This window comes from Pseudopipra pipra, chromosome 8, assembly GCF_036250125.1.
Source record: "Pseudopipra pipra isolate bDixPip1 chromosome 8, bDixPip1.hap1, whole genome shotgun sequence".
NCBI classification, from domain to species: domain Eukaryota; kingdom Metazoa; phylum Chordata; class Aves; order Passeriformes; family Pipridae; genus Pseudopipra; species Pseudopipra pipra.
The window spans coordinates 19,840,655-19,863,618 of record NC_087556.1 but is presented as its reverse complement, the minus strand read 5'-3'; the positions used below and the strand labels follow the sequence as shown (position 1 = coordinate 19,863,618).

The 22,964-nt window shown below is 41.0% G+C and overlaps 2 protein-coding genes across 4 annotated transcripts; both read left to right on the top strand.

Annotated features, from left to right (window-relative positions):
• The first annotated feature begins 146 nt into the window (after nt 1-146).
• On the top strand, nt 147-13,711 carry LIPA (lipase A, lysosomal acid type). Its single transcript, XM_064662869.1, has 9 exons — nt 147-429; nt 1,935-2,055; nt 5,841-6,039; nt 6,335-6,444; nt 7,048-7,184; nt 8,645-8,791; nt 9,980-10,051; nt 11,089-11,160; nt 11,816-13,711. The coding sequence occupies exons 1-9, from the start codon at nt 325-327 to the stop codon at nt 12,047-12,049; spliced, it is 1,197 nt and encodes a 398-aa protein (XP_064518939.1). The 5' UTR covers nt 147-324; the 3' UTR covers nt 12,050-13,711.
• Nucleotides 13,712-15,967: 2,256 nt separating this feature from the next.
• Nucleotides 15,968-20,410, top strand: CH25H (cholesterol 25-hydroxylase). Of its 3 annotated transcripts, none has more exons than XM_064662870.1 (2): nt 15,968-16,251; nt 18,913-20,410. In XM_064662870.1, the coding sequence occupies exon 2, from the start codon at nt 19,034-19,036 to the stop codon at nt 19,856-19,858; it is 825 nt and encodes a 274-aa protein (XP_064518940.1). In that variant the 5' UTR covers nt 15,968-16,251; nt 18,913-19,033; the 3' UTR covers nt 19,859-20,410. The 3 variants fall into 3 exon arrangements, with proteins under 3 accessions (XP_064518940.1, XP_064518942.1, XP_064518941.1); XM_064662872.1 differs by having other exon boundaries at nt 15,969-16,094; XM_064662871.1 differs by lacking the exon at nt 15,968-16,251 and adding an exon at nt 16,258-16,913.
• Nucleotides 20,411-22,964: the final 2,554 nt, after the last annotated feature.

Here is a 22,964-nt window from a genome sequence, read left to right as displayed (position 1 = left end):
GCCGAGCGGCGGCCGCGCCAGCGCCTCCTCCCGCCGGGCCATCCCCGCGCCGGCAGCGGCGGCGGGCGGGGCGCGGGCGGGCCCGGCGGGGCTGCAGCCGCCCCTCTCCGCCCAAGGCACCGCCGGGGTGCGGGACACACCCCGCCCAGCCCCGCCGCGCTCGTACCGCCGCTAGAGCGGCCTCCCCGCCCTCGCCCCGCCGGCCGCGCCGTTGTCCCCGCCCCTGTCCCGGAGGGGCGGCACATAATCCCCGACCGGCCCCGCTCGCAGCCGTGCCGGGTTCTGCTTCCCCGCGGCGTCCCGCATCGTTCTTGCAGGACCAGGATGCGGGCTCTGGTGGTCGCCGCTCTCCTGCTGCAGAGCATCGCCGGCTCGGGCGCGTTCGCCGCACGGAGGAGGAATGTGGACCCCGAAACCAACATGAACATCGTGAGTGGCGCGGCGTGGGGCGGCCGCGGGCGGTACCGGGGCTGTGCCGGGGCGAGGAGCGGCGCAGAGGGCGCTGGGCGACCTCGGCAGCCGCGGAGAGAGCCCCGGAGGCTTCGGCCACCTGTGCTCGGCCAGCCCAGGGCTGCAGCTGCTCACACCCGCTGCTTACACCTCCTCTTTCTAAACTTCTCCTCTCCTCCTTCGAGGTCCTTCTTTGTCCCCTATTGCCTGTGGCGAATCTTTCTCTCACATATTGTCTGACGTAGATCTATGGGGTTTTTTTGCCAGAGTCCGGACATTCTTTCTTTACTGCTGGAAAAGCGGATATTCATGGAGCACACTTGCGCTCTCAGAGCCGCGGTCGCGCGTTCTTACCCAGAACTGCTTTTCTCCCCATTCGGCATTTACTCTCTTAACTTCATTCTCCTCCTGCTGCAGTAGCCAACTCGTGAACGTATTTGCTGTTGGTAGCTGTTGGTAACTGGTATTAGTTGCTCTTTCCTGTGCCCCATCTAAACTGCAATTTTTTTTCACATGTGCGAGGAGATACTTTAAGCTAGAAATGCTTGAAGTCTTTGAGAATAGAAGTGCTTGGATCATGCAAATACAAGGACTAAAAATAATCATTTAGTCTAAGGCTAATAGCATTTGAATAGAAGCTAGCCTTGAAAACATTTCGGAATGTTAGTGTCACTGTGGATAATGAAAGATATATTTAAAAGAAATAGCATACTTAATTAAATTCTCCTCCCCTTCCTTGCCCAGCAGTCTAAGAGTAGAACTCTGATCATGTCTTGCATTTCTTACGTTTTCTCAAGACAGGTTGATGTCATGAAACCAATTAAATAGCAAGCTCACTGCCCTAATGGAGTTGCATCAAAATAAAATAACATAAAGCCCAAGATAGAAGAGATAGAAGATAAATGAAATTATAGGGTTAAATGAGTGTAAAGATTTTTATTGTTATTTTCTTGTTTGGTTTGTCAACAAAGTCACTTAAAGCTCTGCAACAGACATAAGGCTTGAGGAGAAAGGAAAGAAACGGCACATCCTTCTTTCCTTCCATATGCCGCAGTGATGCCAGCCAGTTTTTTCTGCCCTCACTTTTTTATTACCAGAAGATACTTGTTTTCTTGAGAGCAGACAATTTAAATTTTTGTCTGCCAAATCTGCATCTCGGTGTTTTGTCCTGTTACCATAGTCTCCTTGTCAACACTTCCATCTTCTTTCTTGCTGTAAGCACCATGTGGCTAGGGACAGGCTAGGGAGTCCTCTCAGATTCCTGGGATAAGGTCTGTGCGCTGGTTAGTTCCTGACTCTGTACTGGGGTAAGTCTCATTTAGAAAACCTGCCTGCATTGAATGGGCAGGTGGTATTGCACATTCCTGCCACATCCTTTAATTTTGCATGGCTGTCTTTAGAAGAAACCCAGAGTACTTTGCATATGTTCCTGGACTGAGGAGCCTGACAGTCTGGCTCCAAGATGATTTCTTTTCTTTCCTCAGAGTGAAATTATCACCTTCAGGGGATACCCTAGTGAGGAGTACGAAGTGACAACAGAAGATGGGTATATCCTTTCCATTAATAGAATTCCTTATGGAAGAAAGGGCTATGAGGGAGGCAAAGGTAAGATTTCTGTCCATTTGGAAAAATGGAAGTAGTGAAAAAGCTCAATTGATTTATAAAACTTTTGCTCCTCTAATAATCTAGAAAAATATTAAAGACTACATGACCTATGCAATTAGATTTTATTGGTGAATATTGTGGCCAAAATAGATTAGGCACTTGTAGAGTGGCTTGAATAAAGGAAGGGAAAAGGATTTAAAAAGCTATGTTTTCCTGGCGTTATCTTTTTGTGTCATTAATACAAAGCTGTTCATGGTTGGTTGATTTTTTTTATTTTTTTTTTTTTTTGGCAAGTGAAAAATAAGGGTTTAGATTTTTTGGGGTTTTAAAGTGATGAAGTCTCTTGAAAAGATACTGGTTGTAACGTTGTTGGGTTATTTCAACCCCCATTTTTAAAAATGGTTCCTTTTAACTAGTAGTTTGTTTAAAATGAGTGATTGTTTTCAGAAGTAGGGCTAGATCGTGTACCTCTTTTGGTGCAGTATAACTAAACTGCAAGAGTTCTCACTAGAATGTTCACAAAATAATTACTGCTTGATTTTTGCATAAAATAAGAATTTATTTCTTAAATTTAACCTCTCTGAAGCTCCCTTTTCAGTAAGGTACAAGCCAGACCAATACTGCATACTACTGGGATGTCATATTTCACACAGCTACTTAAATAGGTTAAAAAAGAAAAGCATAAAATTGCTTCAGAATATCTTGAGTACAAAACATTTAAAAATATATTGCAAATTAGGATGTGTAACAGGTAATTGATGTCAGTAACCCCCAGCCAGGTTGTTTTATGGATGTGATTTGATGAGGCCTTGGGAGAGCATTGGCACATGCTACCAGAGTGCTGTTACAAGCTGTAAGGATTACTGTGAAAGCTGATGTACAACCATGGAAGAGATGAAGGAGGTGTACAGCTGAGGAGGCAGGGGAGAGAAAGGATAGGAGGAATGTAAGCTCAAACTTATAAGAGAGCAATATGGGCAAAGGTTTAGTGAGGACTGGATGATGAAATGCTTTAAAATGAGACAAATGGATGTGGAAGAGGAGGGACATGTACCCTTTGACTTGCTATCCTCATACGCTGCATGTGGTGTTAACAGAGTATGTGAACAAGTAGTGGCTGAGTTTGGTATCAGTCTTGACACCATCCCTTATAAACATTCGTACAGACATTTGTACAGCAGCAGCCCATTTGAATAGAAACTGTACATGTTCTAAGCACTGCCTTAGAATGCTTTAGACTGAAAGAAGTTAGGATTAGGGGTAAAATCATGGAGCTCAAAAAAGAAATCAGTGATTGTCCTATAGCCTTGATGTGAGCAAGACCTGTGGAAAAACCCTTTCCCCTGCCAAAGGCTAACCAGCAGTCTTCCTGACCTTATCTGTTGGTGTGGGTTGGGATGTTTGCATTGTCCATTGTCTCTAACAAGGGGTTTGTAAAAATCAGTGCATGGATGAGGCCCATCAAACCTGGCAGGTGTCTTTGTACTTAAATTCAGAGAAGCCCACAGGAGAAAGACAGGCTGCCTTTGTACCTGTTGATTTTGTTGAATCCTTCATTGATGACATAAGCAAACAGAAGTTTCCTGACCTCTGGGAATTCTCCACATTCCCCTTGCCGCACCCTCGACCCCAAGTTCACGTTTTGCAGAGCACTTTAATTTTAAAACCAAGGATTACTGAGCACATTTGTGGAAGTATGAGCTCCTGTGAGAATGAAGATTTCAAAGTTCATGTTGATCTTCAGTTTTTATAGACTTGGTATCTTTTCTCAGAAAGATACCAATGATGTGTTACTGCTGACTTAGCGTATATATGCCGTATTTTTCTTTTGCAATACCTGCATAATGTGAATAGGATCCCTTGGAATTATGTATCACATGATGTTTTGGAACAAAACCCACAGTTCTTCAGGAAAAAAAAAAAAAAGAGAAATGTCCAGAGAACCTAAAGGCAAAACATGGATGATTTTTGGTTTTAATATTAAAGAAAAACCTAAACCAACTGCATAGCATGGGTAAGAGGGGCATGGAAATAAGTCTCTCTTCAACTTCTTGGGTTTATAGTGAAGAGAACAAAATGTTCTATGCAGAAAGGGTGTTTAAGGCCCTGCCTTTTTTATTTCCCCTCTGGGGTTTTTGGGATCACAGGTGATAGAAAATAATTATTATCATCCAAGTCACTTTGTCATATGATTGTGCAATTCACGTGGAGATCTGCTGACTACTTAGTAAAGTGAAAAAGGAACTGGCAGGAATTGGAGGTTAACAGGAGAACAGATTTAAAGCATTAAAGCAGTTAAACAGTCTTCCCCTTCCGATGTTATGAAACATGCAATAGCAGCTTGAGGAGAGCCTGTTCTTCAAAAAATCAGAAGTTGGTTTATATAAGTTTAGTAAAAGGGAAAAAGGTATCAAAGCTAAAAGGGAAACAAATTCAGTGTTAGGCTTGAAAATCCTATTAATATCAATTAATATTACTGCAGCAGAGTAAACAGTAGTGTTGAACGGTACTGTCTCCAGAGCCAGTTTGGCACAGCTGGAGATTTGCTCCACTTGTTTCACAATATGCATTGTGGGCTTTTCTAACAAAATGAGAAAAGCAGGCATTCAAAAGTTTCCCCATCACAAGTATAAAGATTGCCAGAAAAGGGGAATATTGCTAATTTGCCTTTTGGAGCTTGCAGCAAATATTTATGGACATGACCTGGAATGGAGGGTATAGGTGACCGAAACAGTTTTGATTTGGCTGTTTCTGCTGAAAGATCCAAGTCTGAATTATCAATGGAGGAAGCATTGTGTGATTCTGTACTGTAGAAGAGCGATGTGTCATTGGAGGTTGTAAATTCCTGTGTAATCTCTGGCATTGAGATAAAGTTATCATGTTATCTGATTTCAGTTATTAAAGCAGAAGTAAAACCCAAAACACCTGTATCACTATGAGAAACAGAGACAGGTCTTTGTATTTTCTGAAGGTCATGTTTCTCCTAAACGATTAGATGTTAATTTATTTTCCTTGTGTAGAAGCAAGAACCTTGAGGTTTTAGATCTATATTCCACATGAAGGTGTCATTTACCTTTTCAGGGTGGGGAAGTCAGAAGAGGGTCTTCCTACCTTCTACATGCGTCTTAGCTGTGTTTTTTAAAACTGAAGTCAAGAGGAGAAAGTCCTTTGAAATGCAGATTATTTTTTTGGCTACTGTACTGGTCTTCAGGTTCTGCCAGAGCTTTGGTAATGGAAGGGAGTTGTTGTATAGAGATAATATCAGTACAGTTGCAGAGATTTCCAGAGCTCAGCACACTTGTTTGGCATTGTCTTAACTGGAAAACAAAGACCTCAGTAGTACATATGTGGGAATGCCTTCCCCACGTGTAGGAGTAGGAGAAGGGTCCAAAGTAGTTTAACAGCCTCTGTGTTTGGGCCATTTGGCTTTGTCCTTGTGAGCTTGAAACAGTTGTAAGGGCTACCTGTATTTTTCTTGTAGCTCCTGCTTTTCTCCTTTTTGCTTCTTGCATATTTGTTGTCTGTTTTGAGCTTCAAGTTAGGAAACTAACAAGCTGCTAGTTCAAAATCCTTAATGATAAAAAGTAGCTTTTGTGAACAAGCGTGTGATTTCATAGCATTATGACATAGCAATTATACAAATTGCTAGTCTTAGTAGATGAAATCAAGTAAATTAAATACTCAAAGTGCAAGTCTAAAACAGACTTGCAATGGCTCACTTGAATTACTCTTAGGTATTCAATTCCAAATGAACAGGAAGCTATGATAAATGCTTTATTTTTCAGGTCCAAGGCCTGCTGTGTTTCTGCAGCATGGTTTGCTTGCAGATGCCAGCAACTGGATCACAAATTTGGATTACAACAGCCTTGGCTTTATGCTGGCAGACGCTGGCTATGATGTATGGCTGGGAAACAGCAGAGGGAACACCTGGTCCAGGAAGCATACACACTTCACAGTGAAACAAGAAGAATTCTGGGTTTTCAGGTATCCTTGTCTTACTATCTTCAATCACACTGTGAAGGTACAAAATATTTTTTTCTTGTTACATGTGCTGTCACATATGTAGGGGCAGTAAAGGGGAGTTTTGTGGTCAGTGCAGTGTGCTGAGATTCACTGGTTGCTTTCACCAGTGCTTGGTGTGAAGACTCTAAAACCAGTGTTCTGCTTCAGCCAAAAGAAGTGTTTCTTTATGTCCAGACAACAGTGCAGGGAAGCTCTGTGCAGCTGTTCCTCACTGATAACTTTCCTACAGAACTGACTTTCTGTGTTTGCTTTGTAGCTTTGATGAAATGGCTAAGTATGACATTCCAGCCTCAGTGGACTTCATTTTGGCAAAAACTGGCCAGGAACAAATATTTTACATTGGCCATTCACAAGGCACCACAATGGGTATGTGAAGAGATGCATTTGTTAGGCTATACTGTGTTCGAAATGGTATTAAGTTCCACATATGTGGTTTAATGATGAAAAAGTAGAGCTTTTGAAATCTACTGCTTCTGGGTTTTAGCTGCTTCCTGGAATATTCATCAGCATTAAACTGAAAATACTTAACCTTTTGTGTTTACTTTAAAGTGGAAGGGTGTTGAAATGATAAATTGAAGTCCTGGGTATCCAGCAGAATGGCTTCTATTAAAACAAATTGATGAGCTGTGCATAACAAAATTAGACTCGTGAGACACATAGAATTAAGATTCCCGTTTCCAGAATATTTTGCTGTATGTAAGGCATGTGCTTTAGACCTTCTAATAGAAAGAGTTAGACATGTTGGGTGAGTAAGCATTAATTTGCTTTTTGGAAGCATTTAATTTGTGTTTTGTAGTAACTAGATTAATTTACATTATCTAAATTGATCCTAGATACTACAATCAAACTATTAATCTAAAAATACTTTGGCACACTTGTTCATAGATTTTTGTAGAATTCCTACCGGGAAAAAAATCTCATCTAACTTGTGACAGTGAGGTTTGTTAATTGTTCTTACATTGTTTACAGCTTTCGCTGCTTTTTCAACTTTGCCACAGCTGGCTAAGAAAATCAAAATGTTTTTTGCCTTGGCACCAGTAGCTACAGTCAAGTTTGCCACTAGCCCTCTGGTAAAATTGGGAGAGTTTCCTGACCTGCTACTCAAGGTTTGTATTTGAGTGTAAATGTTTTAAGCCGAATGAGCTATGCCCCTTTCTAGTTGAAAATAGCATAGAAAATAGCATAGCAAAGAATGTTAATAGCTGTGGATTAGAGAGTAATGTATGACAAGAATTCTGAGTCCATTTTACCATAATGATGCTTTTGAAGTCAGCAGTGGCTTCTCTGGCTTTATTACTGTCTAGTGAAACAATTTGCATTGGTTTAAAGTAGTATTTTACAATTACAACTTAATAGATAGAATAAAAATGTTTTTCCATTAACATTTTTCTAGAATTTAAGCTACTGAAATTACGATTAATTAAATAGTTGCTCTGTTTTGGAAGAGTCATATGATACGTTTATACAGAATACTTCCGAATTGTCATGCACTTTAACAGATTTGTTTCACAATTAACCATCTAGTATTGGAAGATGATCCTTCAGAGGGTGATTAAGAGCAGCAGCTTTATTTAGATGCTGTGAATCATCCTCTGGAGGATTTTACCTTTTACCCATTAACTTCAAGGGGAATGTAGGCAGGCTGCAGTAAGTGCCTGAAGTCAGACATTGTGAACACCCTGCTGTGTGTCATTTTTAACCATCACTTTCTTGCCACCACCCATGGAGATTCCCACACAAAGCTGTTTGTTCTGTGATATAAACCCTCCTTTGATGTACCTTGTACTGATTTAATGTGTTGTCTACATTATTAGTTCCCCCCCCCCCCCCCCCCCCCCCCCAAAGGCAGTTAACATAAAAGGGACACTAACAATTGTGATCTCCTGTTCCTTGCATAATGAACTTTGCCAAAGGAGACTAATGGCTGATCAGTGCCCTGTGCAGATGTTCATGTTGTGCTGAGGAACTTGATTCTCATGATGACTTGCAAAAAAAATGGAGTGCATGGAGTTCCTCAAAGTGACAAACCCATGGGTCAGTCATATCTTTATAGAGCTGTCACTTTCAAGGAAGTTCTCAGTGAGCTATTTTAAAATCCTTGAACATTTTAAAAATATCCATCAAGAGGAAGCGGTCACCACAGCTCGTGCAACTTGTTTTTCTCTCATGGGTTGAAGAGAGGAAGTTGCAAGTATAAAACCATTTAACATTAGCAGACACAGCTTAATATACTTTAGCCCTAAACAATTCTGATGACAAGAAGCTGTACTACTGAATTTAAATTTTATTTGATTTTGAGGGTAGATTTGGAATTCTTGCAAGATTTTACCAGTTCCCATTTACTTTTCATGGGGTTAATGGACTGCACACTTTGTAGCAGAAGCATTAACTGTGACATTCCCATGGGACTGTAAACAAGGCTGATAAGGAGATAAATAATTTCATAGGACACACCTGTCACCAGTGCAAATGGAAATAATTACATCAAGAATGTTGTAGTGTAAAAACTGAAAACATGTCATTCTATGCAATTACATGTTTGTCCTGTGTGTTTGTTATTTTGTAGGACATGTTTGGAAAGAAGCAATTCCTCCCGCAGAATTCTGTGCTGAAGTGGCTTGCTACCCATGTTTGCACCCACAGAATTCTTGATGATCTTTGTGGCAACTTATTCTTTCTTCTGTGTGGTTTTAATGAGAGAAACTTGAATATGGTGTGTTCTAGTGACTTTTTTTTAATAGCTAAGTTATGGTGAACTCTGACACAGTATTGACTGTGTGTCGCTGTACTGATGGACCTTTAGTGTAATTAGAAAACCACTAATGCTGCCTTCATCATACTGAGTTTGGATTAATGTCTTTCCTTTGTATAGGTTAGTTCCCCAGTTGGGATGGATAGAATTAACCTTTTAAAATGTTACTGGAAAACTAAAATACATTATTTCAGATCTTTTAGGGAAGAGAATCTGAGAAATTAATTAGTATGATGGGGCAAGTATTTGCTTCCTTTTGCAAGGAACTGAGGAATAAAGATATAATTTTCAACTTTTTAAGAGTACTGTTGAAGTTTTCTGGTTCTTGGTGAATGTATGCAATTACTTTTTCTGAGACCAGTTTCTGACTCTGCTGATGGCTTCATCTGCATCTCTAGTTTCAAAGGATTTGTTCACAGAACTTGCTTTGTTATCTACAAGCTGGTTAACAGCAAGTGGTGTGAGACTGCATTTTTTTCATAGTGCTTCTTGAAGTGTTTCCAGCTCCCTGAAATCAGTAAAAACTGATATCAGTTTAACCACAGGTAGATGAAAGCTGAGAATTTTTTTTACTGGAGTGAGATAATTATCTTTTTTTAATCACTGTATGCAAAAGCGTACGTTTTTTGTAACCTATATCAAAGTAAAAAGTACAGTTTTTCAGTGTTTCCTTGCCCAACACATACGGTTTTTATAGTTTTAATGGTTGATAATATTTTTTTTCTGTTAGGATTTAAGTTTCCCTGTGCTGCTCTGTACTTCTAAATAAAAAGTGTATGAAGTTCTGAACCACTTTGGACTGCCAGCTGCTAGTTTAAATGTAGAGTAGCAACATTTCTGGAGGTCCATCTAAATATTAGTTATGTGCACCCAATTCTTACAATACCAGCACACTCTTTTCTAAATATATAAAAACTTAAGGGATATCATTATTAGGTTTAAAACTCAGCTTTAGTGTTCTGCAGTTAATTGTAGTTAATCCCCCAAATGTCTGAACCTTTTATCTCATTTATATTTGTGGTTCCACTTAACTTTTGTTTATAACGGTTTTAAGAGGAATGGAATAGTTTCTGTTAGTTGTTCAGGAAGCAACAATGAGTAGAACTGATGCACTATGAGGAATAAAACATGTTAATTATCTTGTTACAGAGCCGAGTGGATGTGTATTCGACACATTGTCCTGCAGGAACATCTGTCCAAAACATGATCCACTGGAGCCAGGTAGAGTTTGCAGAATCTGAAATGTCCGTGATTCTAGCTTGTTTTTAGAATATTGATGCCTCTGATATTTAAATGGAATAAAATACCAAAAATATATATGCAGCATAGCCCAAGTGAAATTTGGAACTGACAATTGTCAGAACAGCAGGTGTTGTCTTTTTTCATGGTAAGGACTTGCAGTGGTTCACCCCTCTTCCCTATTTCTTTGAAAATATGCTAACTGTAAGTACTTCAGGCCAACAAAAAATACAACAGAATAACTTAACTTGCAGAGATGCTGTAACAAGTATTTGTTGCCCTTTCAGCAAACCCTGTTTTGATTACAGGTTATATTTTTAGCCAGTGGAAAACAGGAGGTTTTCTGTTCTATTCTGTTTGGCTTCATTTTATATTTTATTAGTATATTTTGAATTTCGTCTCAATGCACAGTTTAATGCCTGTGATACTGTTGTGCCTGAAGCTTGCTCAGCAGTTTGGCAAATGAAACATTTGCCACAGAAGCAGTGTTCAGTGCTATCTGTGATCTTGTAGCTGGACTTGGTCACCTAATCAGAAGCAATGTGTTCTGCTCTACAAGGCTGTTCAACTCTTGGCTCAGAAAGAAATCTGTGAAGATTTGGGTTTTTTTCAGATCCCTGTTATATAGACATCTGTTTCTCAAAAATAGATGGTAAATCATGCAGAGCAGACTTTCTAAGAAATCTCCATGCTCTATTAATACATATTTAGACAGCAAGGTAAATGTATGAGAAGTAAGCATGGAGTTGCCACATCCTGGCTTTGGACACACTAAGCTGTTTTCCTTAATCTTTTCTACTATTGCTATGAGAGCGTTTGGAATCTTAAGGAAGAAAGTCTAATGGTATTGAATGTTTGTTTCCCACTCCTGTGACATTGGGCAAAGCAGTGACACTTTAATACTTGGTATTCCACTGTTGTTTGTATTGGTTGCCATTGCCAGTTGTCCAGACAACCTGCACTTCGTAATTCTTGTGGTAGTGTTGCAGTTCTTTGTATGTGTATTTGTTTATTTCTAGGCTGTGAAAACTGGGGAACTCAAAGCTTATGACTGGGGAAGCAAGGCTGCAAATATGGCTCACTACAACCAGGTAGACATCTTTTACAGATTAATTCTTGAGTGTCATAAGAAAATAGTCCTCAGGCACTTCTCTCAGTACTGTGTTTATGCTGCATGCTAAAGAGCCATTAGTGTTACCCAGTAACCAGGTTGGAGATCTGCTTTTTTTAAAAAAAAAAAGAAAAAAGAAAGGACTGTAGAGCTATGAGGTAGCCCTAGTTCATTATGGAGCTCATCCTTGGATATGAAGTTATGGAGACACGCTGCTTCTTGAGGGGGAGTCCTGCCAGCCTAGATCGTGAGATCCCCTGCACTTCTCCTCATTGGGCAGAAAGTGTCAGTTCATGTGTATTGCTTATCTTTAGGCTGTTTAACCTTCATGCATTTTTATTTCTAAATTGCTGCACACAATACCTTGAACAGGATGCCTTCTCTGAGACTTCTGCTACCCTGCTGTCTTGTAAACTCCTCAAACCATGTCTTTACTGCTAGGCATGCTGTAATATTGCAGGACTTTTGCAGTTACATTTTTGATTGAGTCAGGACTCCACCTCCATCTCTAGCTGCCCAAAAGAGAAAATGAGAATCTGACACATTCTTGCAGTTATTGTGTTACACTGCAGAGTAGAATCGTACTGAAGATTTTCTCTTTCTAATGCTTTTGTTTTCACTTTCCCCCTTCTCAGTCTACTCCCCCTTTCTACAAAATAAAAGAGATGACTGTACCAACTGCGGTGTGGACTGGTGGACAGGACTGGCTGGCAGACCCAAAGGATGTTGCTATGCTGCTCACTCAGATCACAAATTTGGCTTACCACAAAAACATTCCAGAATGGGAACATTTGGATTTCATCTGGGGCCTTGATGCACCTTACCGCATGTATAATGAAATAATTAACATGATTAGGAAGTATCTCTAAACTGACATGGTATTTCAGAGTATTACTTCACTAGGAATTTGTCTTTTTTTTTTTTTTTTGAAAATACACTCTTCTGGCAATAATGCTACATTGTTTAGTATGATGCATTTTTAAAATGCCAGCAACGACAAGTGAATCGGATTCATATTTGGTTGTTTTTTTTCAGTATTATTTCTCTCTCCTCATCGTATTCTGCTGATTTTGCACACAGTGGCATGGTACTCAAAACACAGCAGTAGGACTTAGCACAAAAGGAGTATGTCATGTGCACATAAATTTAGTGACATGCCTGAAAGACAAGTTAGTCCATTCAGCACGTCAGCTGCTTGAAAATTAAAACAATAAGTATTTCACTGTGCATAAAACACTGCCATTTCTTAGTACCTTTCACAAGTACTCTGTGTACTGCAGTGACCCATTTGGTGCTGGCACTTTACAAAGCACTTAGTGACTTTTGGCTGTGTTATTATTTTAGCCATCACATAAAAGCTAGCTACATCAGATTACTTTCTTTTTCAATACTGCCCAGAAGAACTGTCCTGAAGCCAGAGATGACCACTGCCTGTTAAAATGTCCTATTTTGGGACTGATTCATTGCTGCATTTTCTTGATTTAATGGTGTCCCTAAAGCCTTTCATGTTTCACGTACCAGCTATGGATACAGGTTGTTATTTACCCTCACAGATTTCTGGAACAAGAGTAGTGGTTCAAAGAAAACCACTTTCAGTTAACTTTGTCAATAGGTTATGGCTTTCAAGGAGAATGACTTAACATATACTTGCATGTTGCACTGACCACTAACTAGAAAACAAGCTCTCCCAGTAAACTACTGGTGGGAGAAGAGCCAAAGCTTTAATTCTACAGCTTGAGTGGACTTTTCCCCTTAATCATGTGCTGCTTTGAAGATCTATTTACTTCTTAACTGTTTATATGGTGCTCCCCACCAGTGTGTTCAGGAACTGTACAACAGCCTGGAGAAGTCTGACAGTATTAACAGCAGTTCCATTTGTCCCAGTTTCCACTTCAAACTGGGGCTAAGCCCCCATTTAATGGGGAAGAGGATTCACATCTGCCTCAGAGTTCTTACTTTGGAGCTCTTTCTATTGACTGTGCAGAGGACTTTTGCTCCTCTGAAATGCCTAAAAGTTCCATGCCAAATGAACAATCTCCAGAGCTAGTTGCCTCAGTGCAGGTGATAGTTTCTGTGCCATGGTTGGATTCAACCCAGATTTCTGTCAGTAATCCCAACAGGATAAAGAGCCTTTCTACATGGTATAGGAAATTGTGCATTTTAAACTGAGCCATGCTTTTTTACTAAAAAAAAAAAAAGTTGAAAAAGTATTCATAAGCCATAAATTAGGGCTTATTTGTTCAGATTTATTTTATTACTAATTCAGACTCAGGGAATTGTCAGGTGTTGTTTAAGGAAAAAGTGGTTCATTGGTTCAGGATATTTTGGTTGCAATTCCTAGCAGGACCTCTAAGTTTGCTTTATATTTGTATTAGCCAGATTTGCTTCACCTTGCTGTGCTGAAAGGAAGCTTCTGTAGGAATCCAAGGTGGCTAACGTAGCCGTTGTGAGAGTATGTGATATGGCAAGAGCCATGTGCATCATGTTTATTAAGCTTGAGATACTTCAATAAACATGAGACCTGCTTGGCATTTGCAGTGGTGTGGCGTGTTTCACTTCCTGTTTCATGAATGCATGTGAATCTTTGGGATAGAATCCAGAAAGCCAAGTCTGTTTTTCACAGCTTTTCGTCCATAAACCAAGCACAATAAAAAAGTAAAATAGCCAAGTAAGCTTCATTTTACTTTTTCCTTGAAAGAATTTTTTCCCAAACAAAACCTAAAAGGCCATTCGTGTTGTTTTGCAAGACTTTAAGTAAGGTACTACTTGTAAATAATTGCTCACAAGACAGTAATTTTCTAAGCCTCCAGGTGAGGCTTCTTTCAAACCACTGACAGGGTGGAAAGCTTCTTGTATCATATTCTTAAACCTTGGGTAATTGGATTGCTTCACACGCTGTCTGCTAATCTCATAAATAGCATATAACCCCACAGTAAGTCGGGGAACTAATCTTTGCCATGGCACACCTTTTGAGCTTTGTCACCTTCACCTACAATAATAAATATGCTGAGTCTATACTGTTCTGTATGTTCTGAATACTACAGTTGTGCAGTCAAGACAGTGGAGTGTATTAAATCCTACATGTTACCACCTTTGTCAGCTGATGTGCCTGGAAATAAAAGCCATTGTGGAGCTTCTCTCCCTCACTGGAGCAGGGATGGTTATGAAAATTGTGAGCTGCTGTGCTCTCCCTGGCTGGCTAAAGTGACAAGCACTGTGTGACACAAGGTTGCAGAGCTGTCAGTGGAAAGAAACGTGCAAAATAAAACACCTTGAACACAGAGGAGAAGAGCGAGAAGCTAATAAGAATCAGCAGCGGTGGATGGTACATTTTTCTAAGCAGATCTTACATACTTAGTGCCTGTTTTATAAACATCTGTGTGTTACAGGTGTGTGTATATATATGATGTTGAAGGTTGGCTGGACATGAGCTTTGGATAATATAAAAGTGCACCAGCTTAAAAGTGCACCTTCATCTAACTTGGTCTCAGCATTTAGTGACATGATCAAACTTTACTAGAAAGCCAGAAGAAAGTAGTCCCTGTTCAGCTGATGCACAGACCTGTGTGCATCTGAAGACAATACACAATCCAGGGCTTTGACTTAGAGATGACAACAATTGGACCTGTGAGGGCTAACGCAGATGTAAAGACACATGTTTTTGTCCTCATGTTTGTGCTTGGAATTTGAAAAGAATTTTTTTGTAGTCATCTGCAAGTACATTCACACTGTTCATTTCATGCAGAAGGCCTAAGATGGTGGAGTGTGTGTATGTTAATGGAGTGTACTGAGTGATGCACTAGCTCCAGGCTGAGCATTTTTAGGCTAGTTAGTGATTCCATGGCTAGTGATAACGCCAACAAAAGTTCATGTGCATCAACTCGAGCAATGTAGAAGTGCCTCAGCGTAGGAAGAGGTGGTAAAACAGAGTTAAGCTTAGTTGGGGAGGTGGAGATTAAGAATTTGATAAAGACAATGGGTTAGTTCTGTTGAGAAAAGTATTTTGTGTTTAGGCTAAAGTTTTTAATCAAACAGTGCCCGCTGTGCCCGGTGTTCCCGCTGTGCTCGCTGTGCCCGCTGTTCCCGCTGTTCCCGCTGTGCCCGCTGTGCTCGCTGTTCCCGCTGTTCCCGCTGTTCCCGGTGTTCCCGCTGTTCCCGGTGTTCCCGCTGTGCTCGCTGTGCCCGGTGTGCCCGCTGTTCCCGCTGTGCCCGCTGTGCCCGCTGTTCCCGCTGTGCCCGGTGTTCCCGCTGTTCCCGCAGTGCCCGCAGTGCCCGCTGTGCCCGCAGTGCCCGCTATACCCGCTGTACCCGCTGTTCCCGGTGTTCCCGCAGTGCCCGCTGTTCCCGCTGTGCCCGCTGTACCCGCTATACCCGCTGTACCCGCTGTTCCCGGTGTTCCCGCTGTGCCCGCTGTTCCCGCTGTTCCCGCTGTGCCCGCTATACCCGCTGTACCCGCTGTACCCGCTGTTCCCGGTGTTCCCGGTGTTCCCGGTGTTCCCGCTGTGCCCGCTGTTCCCGCTGTGCCCGCTATACCCGCTATACCCGCTGTACCCGCTATACCCGCTGTTCCCGGTGTTCCCGCTGTTCCCGGTGTTCCCGCTGTTCCCGCTGTTCCCGCTGTGCCGAGGGGGAGCGGCGGGGTCGCGGCTGCCGCGGGCGCCGCTGGGGGGCGCTGTTGCGGCGGAGCGGCCGCGCGGGGGGGCGGCGGGACCCGCCCCCGGAGCCGCCGCTGCTCCGGGATGGGAGCGTCCCGAGCTCCGGCCCCGGGATCAGGTGAGTCGCGGTGTGAGCACCTCGGACTGACTTGCGTGCCCAGCATGGTAACGATTCCCTCTAAAACCAGAGCAGGGGCCTGCCGCTGCCTTCCTCTGCTCTGGTGGCTGTCCTGCTTCCCTGGTACTGGTCCTGAGCAAGGTACCATCCCTCTTCCCCAGCACCCTTTTCCCGCTAGAAGGCTCAGCATGCACTGCGATGTTGCCTTACTTCTGGTACAACAACAATCCTACCATACAGAGGGGGAGAAGAGGAGGAAAGAAAAAGAATTTTTCCCTCTGCTGCTGTATTAATTTCAGTATGTTGATTCTAGTTTTCTAATGTTCTGCTAACTTCTCCTCATTTTCCTACCCACGGTAGTATTTGACTTTACCTTGTAGCTTGTACCTAACAGTGCAGCCTGGGGTAGGTGCTTGCGTCTTGCGCTCATGTGGAATCTATTTAAGACCCTTTGTGGGGCCTCATTCCAAACTATGTGCCCTTCAACCTAACTCTGTAGCAGGAGTCTCGAGCTTTTGAGAGAACCATTTAGATTCTTGTAACACATGGGAAAGTTTGGCAGCATTGTAAGTTGAGTGAAAAAAGCTGGGGTTGTGTTGTTGAATTAGGTACGGAAAGGATCTGCGTGTACTCGGTCTTTTCTTCGCGTTGTACCTTACGCTGACCAAGAAACTGAAGTCAGCGAAACGGAGATGTGCCATAAGTGCATTTTGGTGGCCGAGCCAAACGGCTTGGACACGGTTTGTGGAGGATGAGGGTTTGCCCTCTCTCATGCGTGAGGATTCATTCTCCCGAGCGCAGCCGCTCGGTGAGCGGGGCCGGGATCCCAGCGGGGGGAGCCGTGCGGCGGAGCCCATTCCCGCGGGGCCCATCCCCGCGGAGCCCATTCCCGTGGCGAAGCCCACTGCCGCGGGGCCAGGCTCGCTGCGGACCCGGCTCTGGGCGGCGCCAGCCTCCCAGGTAAGTGCTGCTCTCTTGCGCCTTGCTTGGGATTTGTGTTGCAGGATATACTAGTAACAGGACTGCAGAACTCCGTTATTCTTTCTTAAGGGACCTCAGAATATTTTTTCTATGACCTAAACTGCAGGCAAAATGCCTATTCTTTAAAATTTAGTTTGTAGGCAGCAGTGGTTCTAAAACCTGACATGGCTGTAGGGATTAGTCAGGGGAATGTCTTTAAGATAGTTGAGCAACTACTGTCAATCTCCCTTTAGGCAGACATGGAATACCATATAGAATAAATTTAGTCCCTTCATAATTCTAATGAAATAGAGAATCATGTATCCCACCTGGGAAACTTAATTTCTGATTGTAGCTATATAAATCAACAGAAATCACATGAATATTCTCAGACCCAGATGATGATTATATTACAAATGCATTTTTCATGTCCTTATTGTGAAATAGAGATCAGGATAAAATACAGTCAGAAGATTGATATTAAGCTCTTGGATATAGATCCTCGTGTGTTAGATTGGTGTCTCTTAATGGGTTTTAATTTCACTACAGTTAACAGTCTGAATTAATTGAATTCAACAAAACAGTTTCACAATAGCAAAGAATCTGAATTTATTTCCAAAATGTATGTGAGACAGGTAGACCTGTCTCCAACAAAGAAATTCTGATTGCCTGAATAATAGCACAGCTAATGTTACTATTTCAGCAAACCCCTCAAAGCCTAAGGAAAGAGCAAAATCTTCCTTAAGAGCAGAATCTACTGAAGAGAAAATGGTTGAGACTGAGAGCAAACTTAAGTGTTACAAGTTCATGCATATTCAGAAAAGCTCACTGCTAATTAATCATTCTTAATTATCGAGAAGCAAGGAAAATCTGTCTCCCATTTCCCCCATCAGATTTCTTTTTTGATTAGCAAAGAGCTAAAATCATCTGAACAAGCTAATAAAGTCATCCAGGAAGTTGAGCTCATTTCCAACAGCAGAATAAATTCTGTACCTACAAAAGAAGTGAGTTCATAGGAAGCTGATGGCAAGCTTTGTTTCCCTAAGTGTTTAAAGCTTTGTTTTTCTTTTTCTAAAAGCACAAAAGAAGTGATGTCTTAGCGGTTAAATCAAAACCTCCATCATTTACCCCTAAAATATTTTTAGCAAATTAGAAAAGTTAGGAGTCAAGCCTGCTACTTTCTGTCTGCAATGTGCTTGCCTGTGCTCACAGGGAGATCCTTTAAAGGATATAGGTCTAACTGGTGCACCTTTTAGTTGCTTACATTAGTTTGATACTCGGGTAACGGATGATTTCCATATCATCTTGCTCAAAGACCTGTGGAGATGTGGAGTGAATCTTGTAATAATGCAATAGTACTTGTCACTGGGTATCTGTCTGGAAGCATAGTGAGGTGTTACCTTGTATTGTTCTCCAAAGCAGGGAGATACTTTGTTCTTCAAAAGTTGTTAGCTCAGTTTTGCATCTACTTTAAAATTTTTCCATGTCAAGTACAAGTGCATGAAGGAGAACATGGCCTCAAAAGTAGGTGGAGATAAGTCACAGCCACCACATTCAGACTGGGAGCATAGTGTAGGTCTCCTTAAGGTTTTGACTAAGCTTGTTGTATAACCAAGGGATCATTAAGAAATCATGTGTTTGCACACATCCATTACTGACTACATGACCCACAAGTCAGACCAGGTCCTTAGGTACCCATACATCTTTGGTAGCAGTCACATATTAAAAAAAAAAGCTGATTTGTTTTTCCTTACCTATAAAGGCAAAAAGATAACGAAGGATGATGACGCAGTTTAAAATTAGTAACAAACAGCAATTTTTCAAGTGTCTGCACTAAGTGGAGTATTTTCCATCCCTTTTTCTTTGAATTCCACTGTTAAGAGTTCTCCACTTCTGCTTGTGTTTCCTACTTTGCGAGTCTCTTGTAGAGCTCTGTGATTACGTTGGCCAGCTAATTCTGCTCTGAGATTGTAATGCATTATATCATCTCTGTATTCAGGAAAGGAACTTCCTCTTTAAAGCGGCACGTTACTATGTAAGGAGGATTTCTGATGGGGCGGAGCTATTTCTTGAGCAGATAAAGGCTGCGGGATTAACAGCCCTCTCAGACTGCGATCAGCATGAACTGCAGCCTGCCAGACGGAGCGCTGCTCCACTACACGATGGAGGGACGGCGGCACAGGCTGTGCCTACAGTCTCTTTGGGACTTTGTCGCAGCAAAGGAGCCATTGATCAAGTCACCATTTTTTCCAGTGCTGTTTTCTTTTACAGCATACATGGCTTTCTGTCTTCCGTATATTGCACTGGACTTCTTAAGCATTAGACTACCAAACTTGAGAAAATACAAAATCCAGCCACAGAACTATCCAACGCTTGGAATGATGGTGCCTTGCATTATTCAAAGTGTGTATCACCATGTTATGTTGATCTTCCCAGTGACATTTCTCCACTGGTATTGGAAACCAATGAATCTACCAGTGATAGCTCCAGCGCTGCCTGAGGTCCTGCTGCAAGTAACAGTTTGCCTGCTGCTATTTGATTTTGAATATTTCCTGTGGCATTTGCTTCATCACAGGGTGCCTTGGCTCTACAAGACCTTCCACAAGGTGCATCACAAGCACGTGTCGACGTTTGCCCTTACTACACAGTATTCCAGTGTGTGGGAGTTACTCTCACTGGGATTTTTTGCTGCTATTAACCCACTGCTCCTTGGATGCCATCCTTTGACAGAAATGATTTTCTTCCTTGTAAACATTTTTTTGTCAGTAGAGGACCATTCAGGATATGACCTTCCGTGGTCAACTCACCGACTTGTACCTTTTGGTTTGTATGGAGGAGCACCACATCATGATCTCCACCATCTGAAATTCAAATCAAACTATGCTCCTTATTTCACACACTGGGACAAACTCTTCGGGACATTCACCAAGTCACATTCTAATTAAGAATGGACAAACTCATATTTTTTATAGACTGAACTGGGACATTATTTTTTTAAAGACATACAGAAGATTTGTATATTTGAATCTGCCTGTTAAAGCAATAGCTATTTATAACAAAGCCTCTTAATATATGTGTATTTGTATGTGTACTTGGAACTGCCTGTGTTAAATGACTGCAAATGGGGAGGTGAATATCTGTTGCTTAGATTTGAGTCAAAGGTTTAAGGGAAGCATTAAGAGACATTCTCTCTTTTTTCCTTCTTTCCTGCTTTCATAAAGCATGTATCATATTACTGTATGATGTTTTATACATACGCCAGAACAATTATCTTACTGTTGTAGGATGATTTATGATGTAAACAGAAAAGGTACACATCATGGATTTTTGTAGAGTTTAATCTGCCAGAGCATATTATTACGCAATGATATTGTAAAATATTGCTGCCAAACCAGGGGAGTTGGCTAACTGTGCAATAATTTTCATATTTATATTTTCAACCTTGATGTACTGTCTGTTTTTAATAGAAAATAAATATGGTCATTCTTTTAAAATCATATTATGTTTCATTTTATTCATTCCTCTATTCATATTAGGAACATGTATGATTCCTTTTGTATAGGTGTCATTTATTTGAATTCTAGACTTATAGAATTGTTTAGGTTGGAAAAGACCTCTAAGATCTAGTCCAACCATTACCCTAACTCTGCCAAGTCCACCACTAAACCATGTCCCTCAGTGCCACATTTACACACCCTTGAAATATCTCCAGGGACCTGGGCAGCCTGTTCTAATGCTTGACAACCCTTTTGTTGAAGAAGTTTTTCTTAATATCCAATCTAAACCTGCCCCGCCACAACTTGAAGCCATTTCCTCTTGTCCTTTCCCTTGTTACCTGGGAAAAGAGACTGACATCCACTTCAATTTCAGAGCTGCAGACTCTTATTATTAAAGTACTGTAATATTATTTCAAAAGTAAACCATTTACTTTTTCTCCAGAGTCATATGTTATTTTAAAATAGTTTTTGATTTTGTAGAAACCTGATATTGAAGAATGCAGTTTAAAAAGCAGTGGTGGAATTTTATTACATTTTCGAGAAGCTTGTGTAATTTTCACTAAATTTATGGTGTGAAAACAAAACATTAAGCAGCCTCTAAATACAAGGGAGCATTGATCCTTCACAATCACATCAATTAATTGTTATTTGCATGCAAAAACCTACCAAGGAATATAAACAGGGTTTCTACAAAGTAGATGATTCCTTCAACCAGATTTCAGAGGAATAGAATCAAACCTTTCAGGATCCTAAGCCATAGAACAAAGTGACTACATGTTGCTAAAAGAGCAGTTATATGTAGAAGATCAAAATGCAGTCTCACAGAAGTCACACTGGAAAAATTAAGAGTGAAGAGATAAGCAAGTCTTCAATGTCTCATTCAGCAGAGATAAACATGGACTTCTAATGTCTCCTACATAACATTTTAATGCTTATAGTCATCTATCCTGTATTACTAATAAACTTCTCAGAGTAATGATGCAAATAGAGAAAGTGCAAATAATGTAGAAAGTGTGTAAAGAACATTTACACATCATCGTCCAAAAATGTCTTTGTCCTTATGTCTAGAGGGTTGTGTGACCTTACAGAGGCTGTTTGTCCAGGAGAAGAGAGAACCCTTAGTATTTCCAATGATGTGATCTTATAAAAGGAACGTCATTTTTGGGCACTGTGTCTTTTTGATAACAGGAAACAATTTTCATAAGCATCTTCATAAACAGTACAAAATGCTGCGGTCTTAGTACTTAACTACTCCCTCTGTTCTCTGGATATCACAGAAGAGCAACCTTTCTTTTCCCTGGTAAGAACATGACACATACTGAGAGCAAAAACTGAGCCTTAAAAGAGTACAAAACTGGAATCTTTGCCATTTATCTATTCAGCTGGAAGAAGGAATTGCCAGTCTTTCTGATGATTGTAACCTGAAGTATTTTGGTGTTTTCTACAAAGAGAGGGAAATATTCTTTCTTTTCGGCCAAAAACACAAAGCAAAATACATTTTCTGGTTTCTTGGAGCTGTTCAGCCATTTTGAGGTATCCCAAAATTATCCTTTCAGTTCTAGAAATCCCATTTAATTCAGCTTGGCAAATACTGAGCATCTGATGGGGATAATCTGTGGTTTCAATGAGTTATACCTTATACCATATATCGTAACTGTACACTTTAACAGTCTGTTTCATGTACTATTGCTCTCTAAGTAAGCAAGGTTAAGGCTAACTGGTACTTTGCTACATTGCTATAGGAAGCCTATGAGCAAAACCCACAAGAAAGGTTGTAGCTGAATCCATGGGGATTATTCTACTTTTCGTATGAAGCTTAAGAGTCAATATAATAAATAGTTTACTCCTGGAGAGAGTTCTAGTCAGCTGCAGGCAAAACTGTGCTTGCTCTTGTCAAGTCAAGTGAAATGATAGTCTTGTTTGGCATTGACTGCGCGGTGTAACAGCACTGAGGACGATCAAACTGACAAGGGAAGGAGGCCACGTACTACATGATTGCCACGTACTGCCTGCTCTTCTCTCCCTCACATCCTCAATAGTTGTGTGACTTCAGACACACACCAAGAATGCATTTCCTCAGATATGGAATTTCCCCCAGATTATATCTGTACCTAACCTCTAGCCAAAGGCTCATTATTGCAGCAATTTGGAATACTAAAAAAAAAAAAAAAAAAAAAAAGGTTGTCAAATGAAAATTTCACTAATATATGTCTGAAATGGCTTTTTTGAATCCCATGCTAAAAACATTTTCTATACTTCATCATAATGACATAATCCTAGCACACCTTGTCCCTATTTCTCCAATGCTTTTGAAGGTAACTTAAGTTCTAAACTCTAAGGGATTGAATCCGTTTGCATATTGTGTATACTTTGAAGTGCTTTCTGTAACAGTGAACTATAAGTTTAGCTGGGTGTATGAGAAAAACTCATGACCCAAAGAAGACCCAAATAAACATGTAACTTCAGGTCTTTGCAATTCAATGAAAAGCAAAATGTAGACAAAAATATATACTGAAGATAAATCAAATAAGGGTTGTTTTTTTTCCTGTTTTCA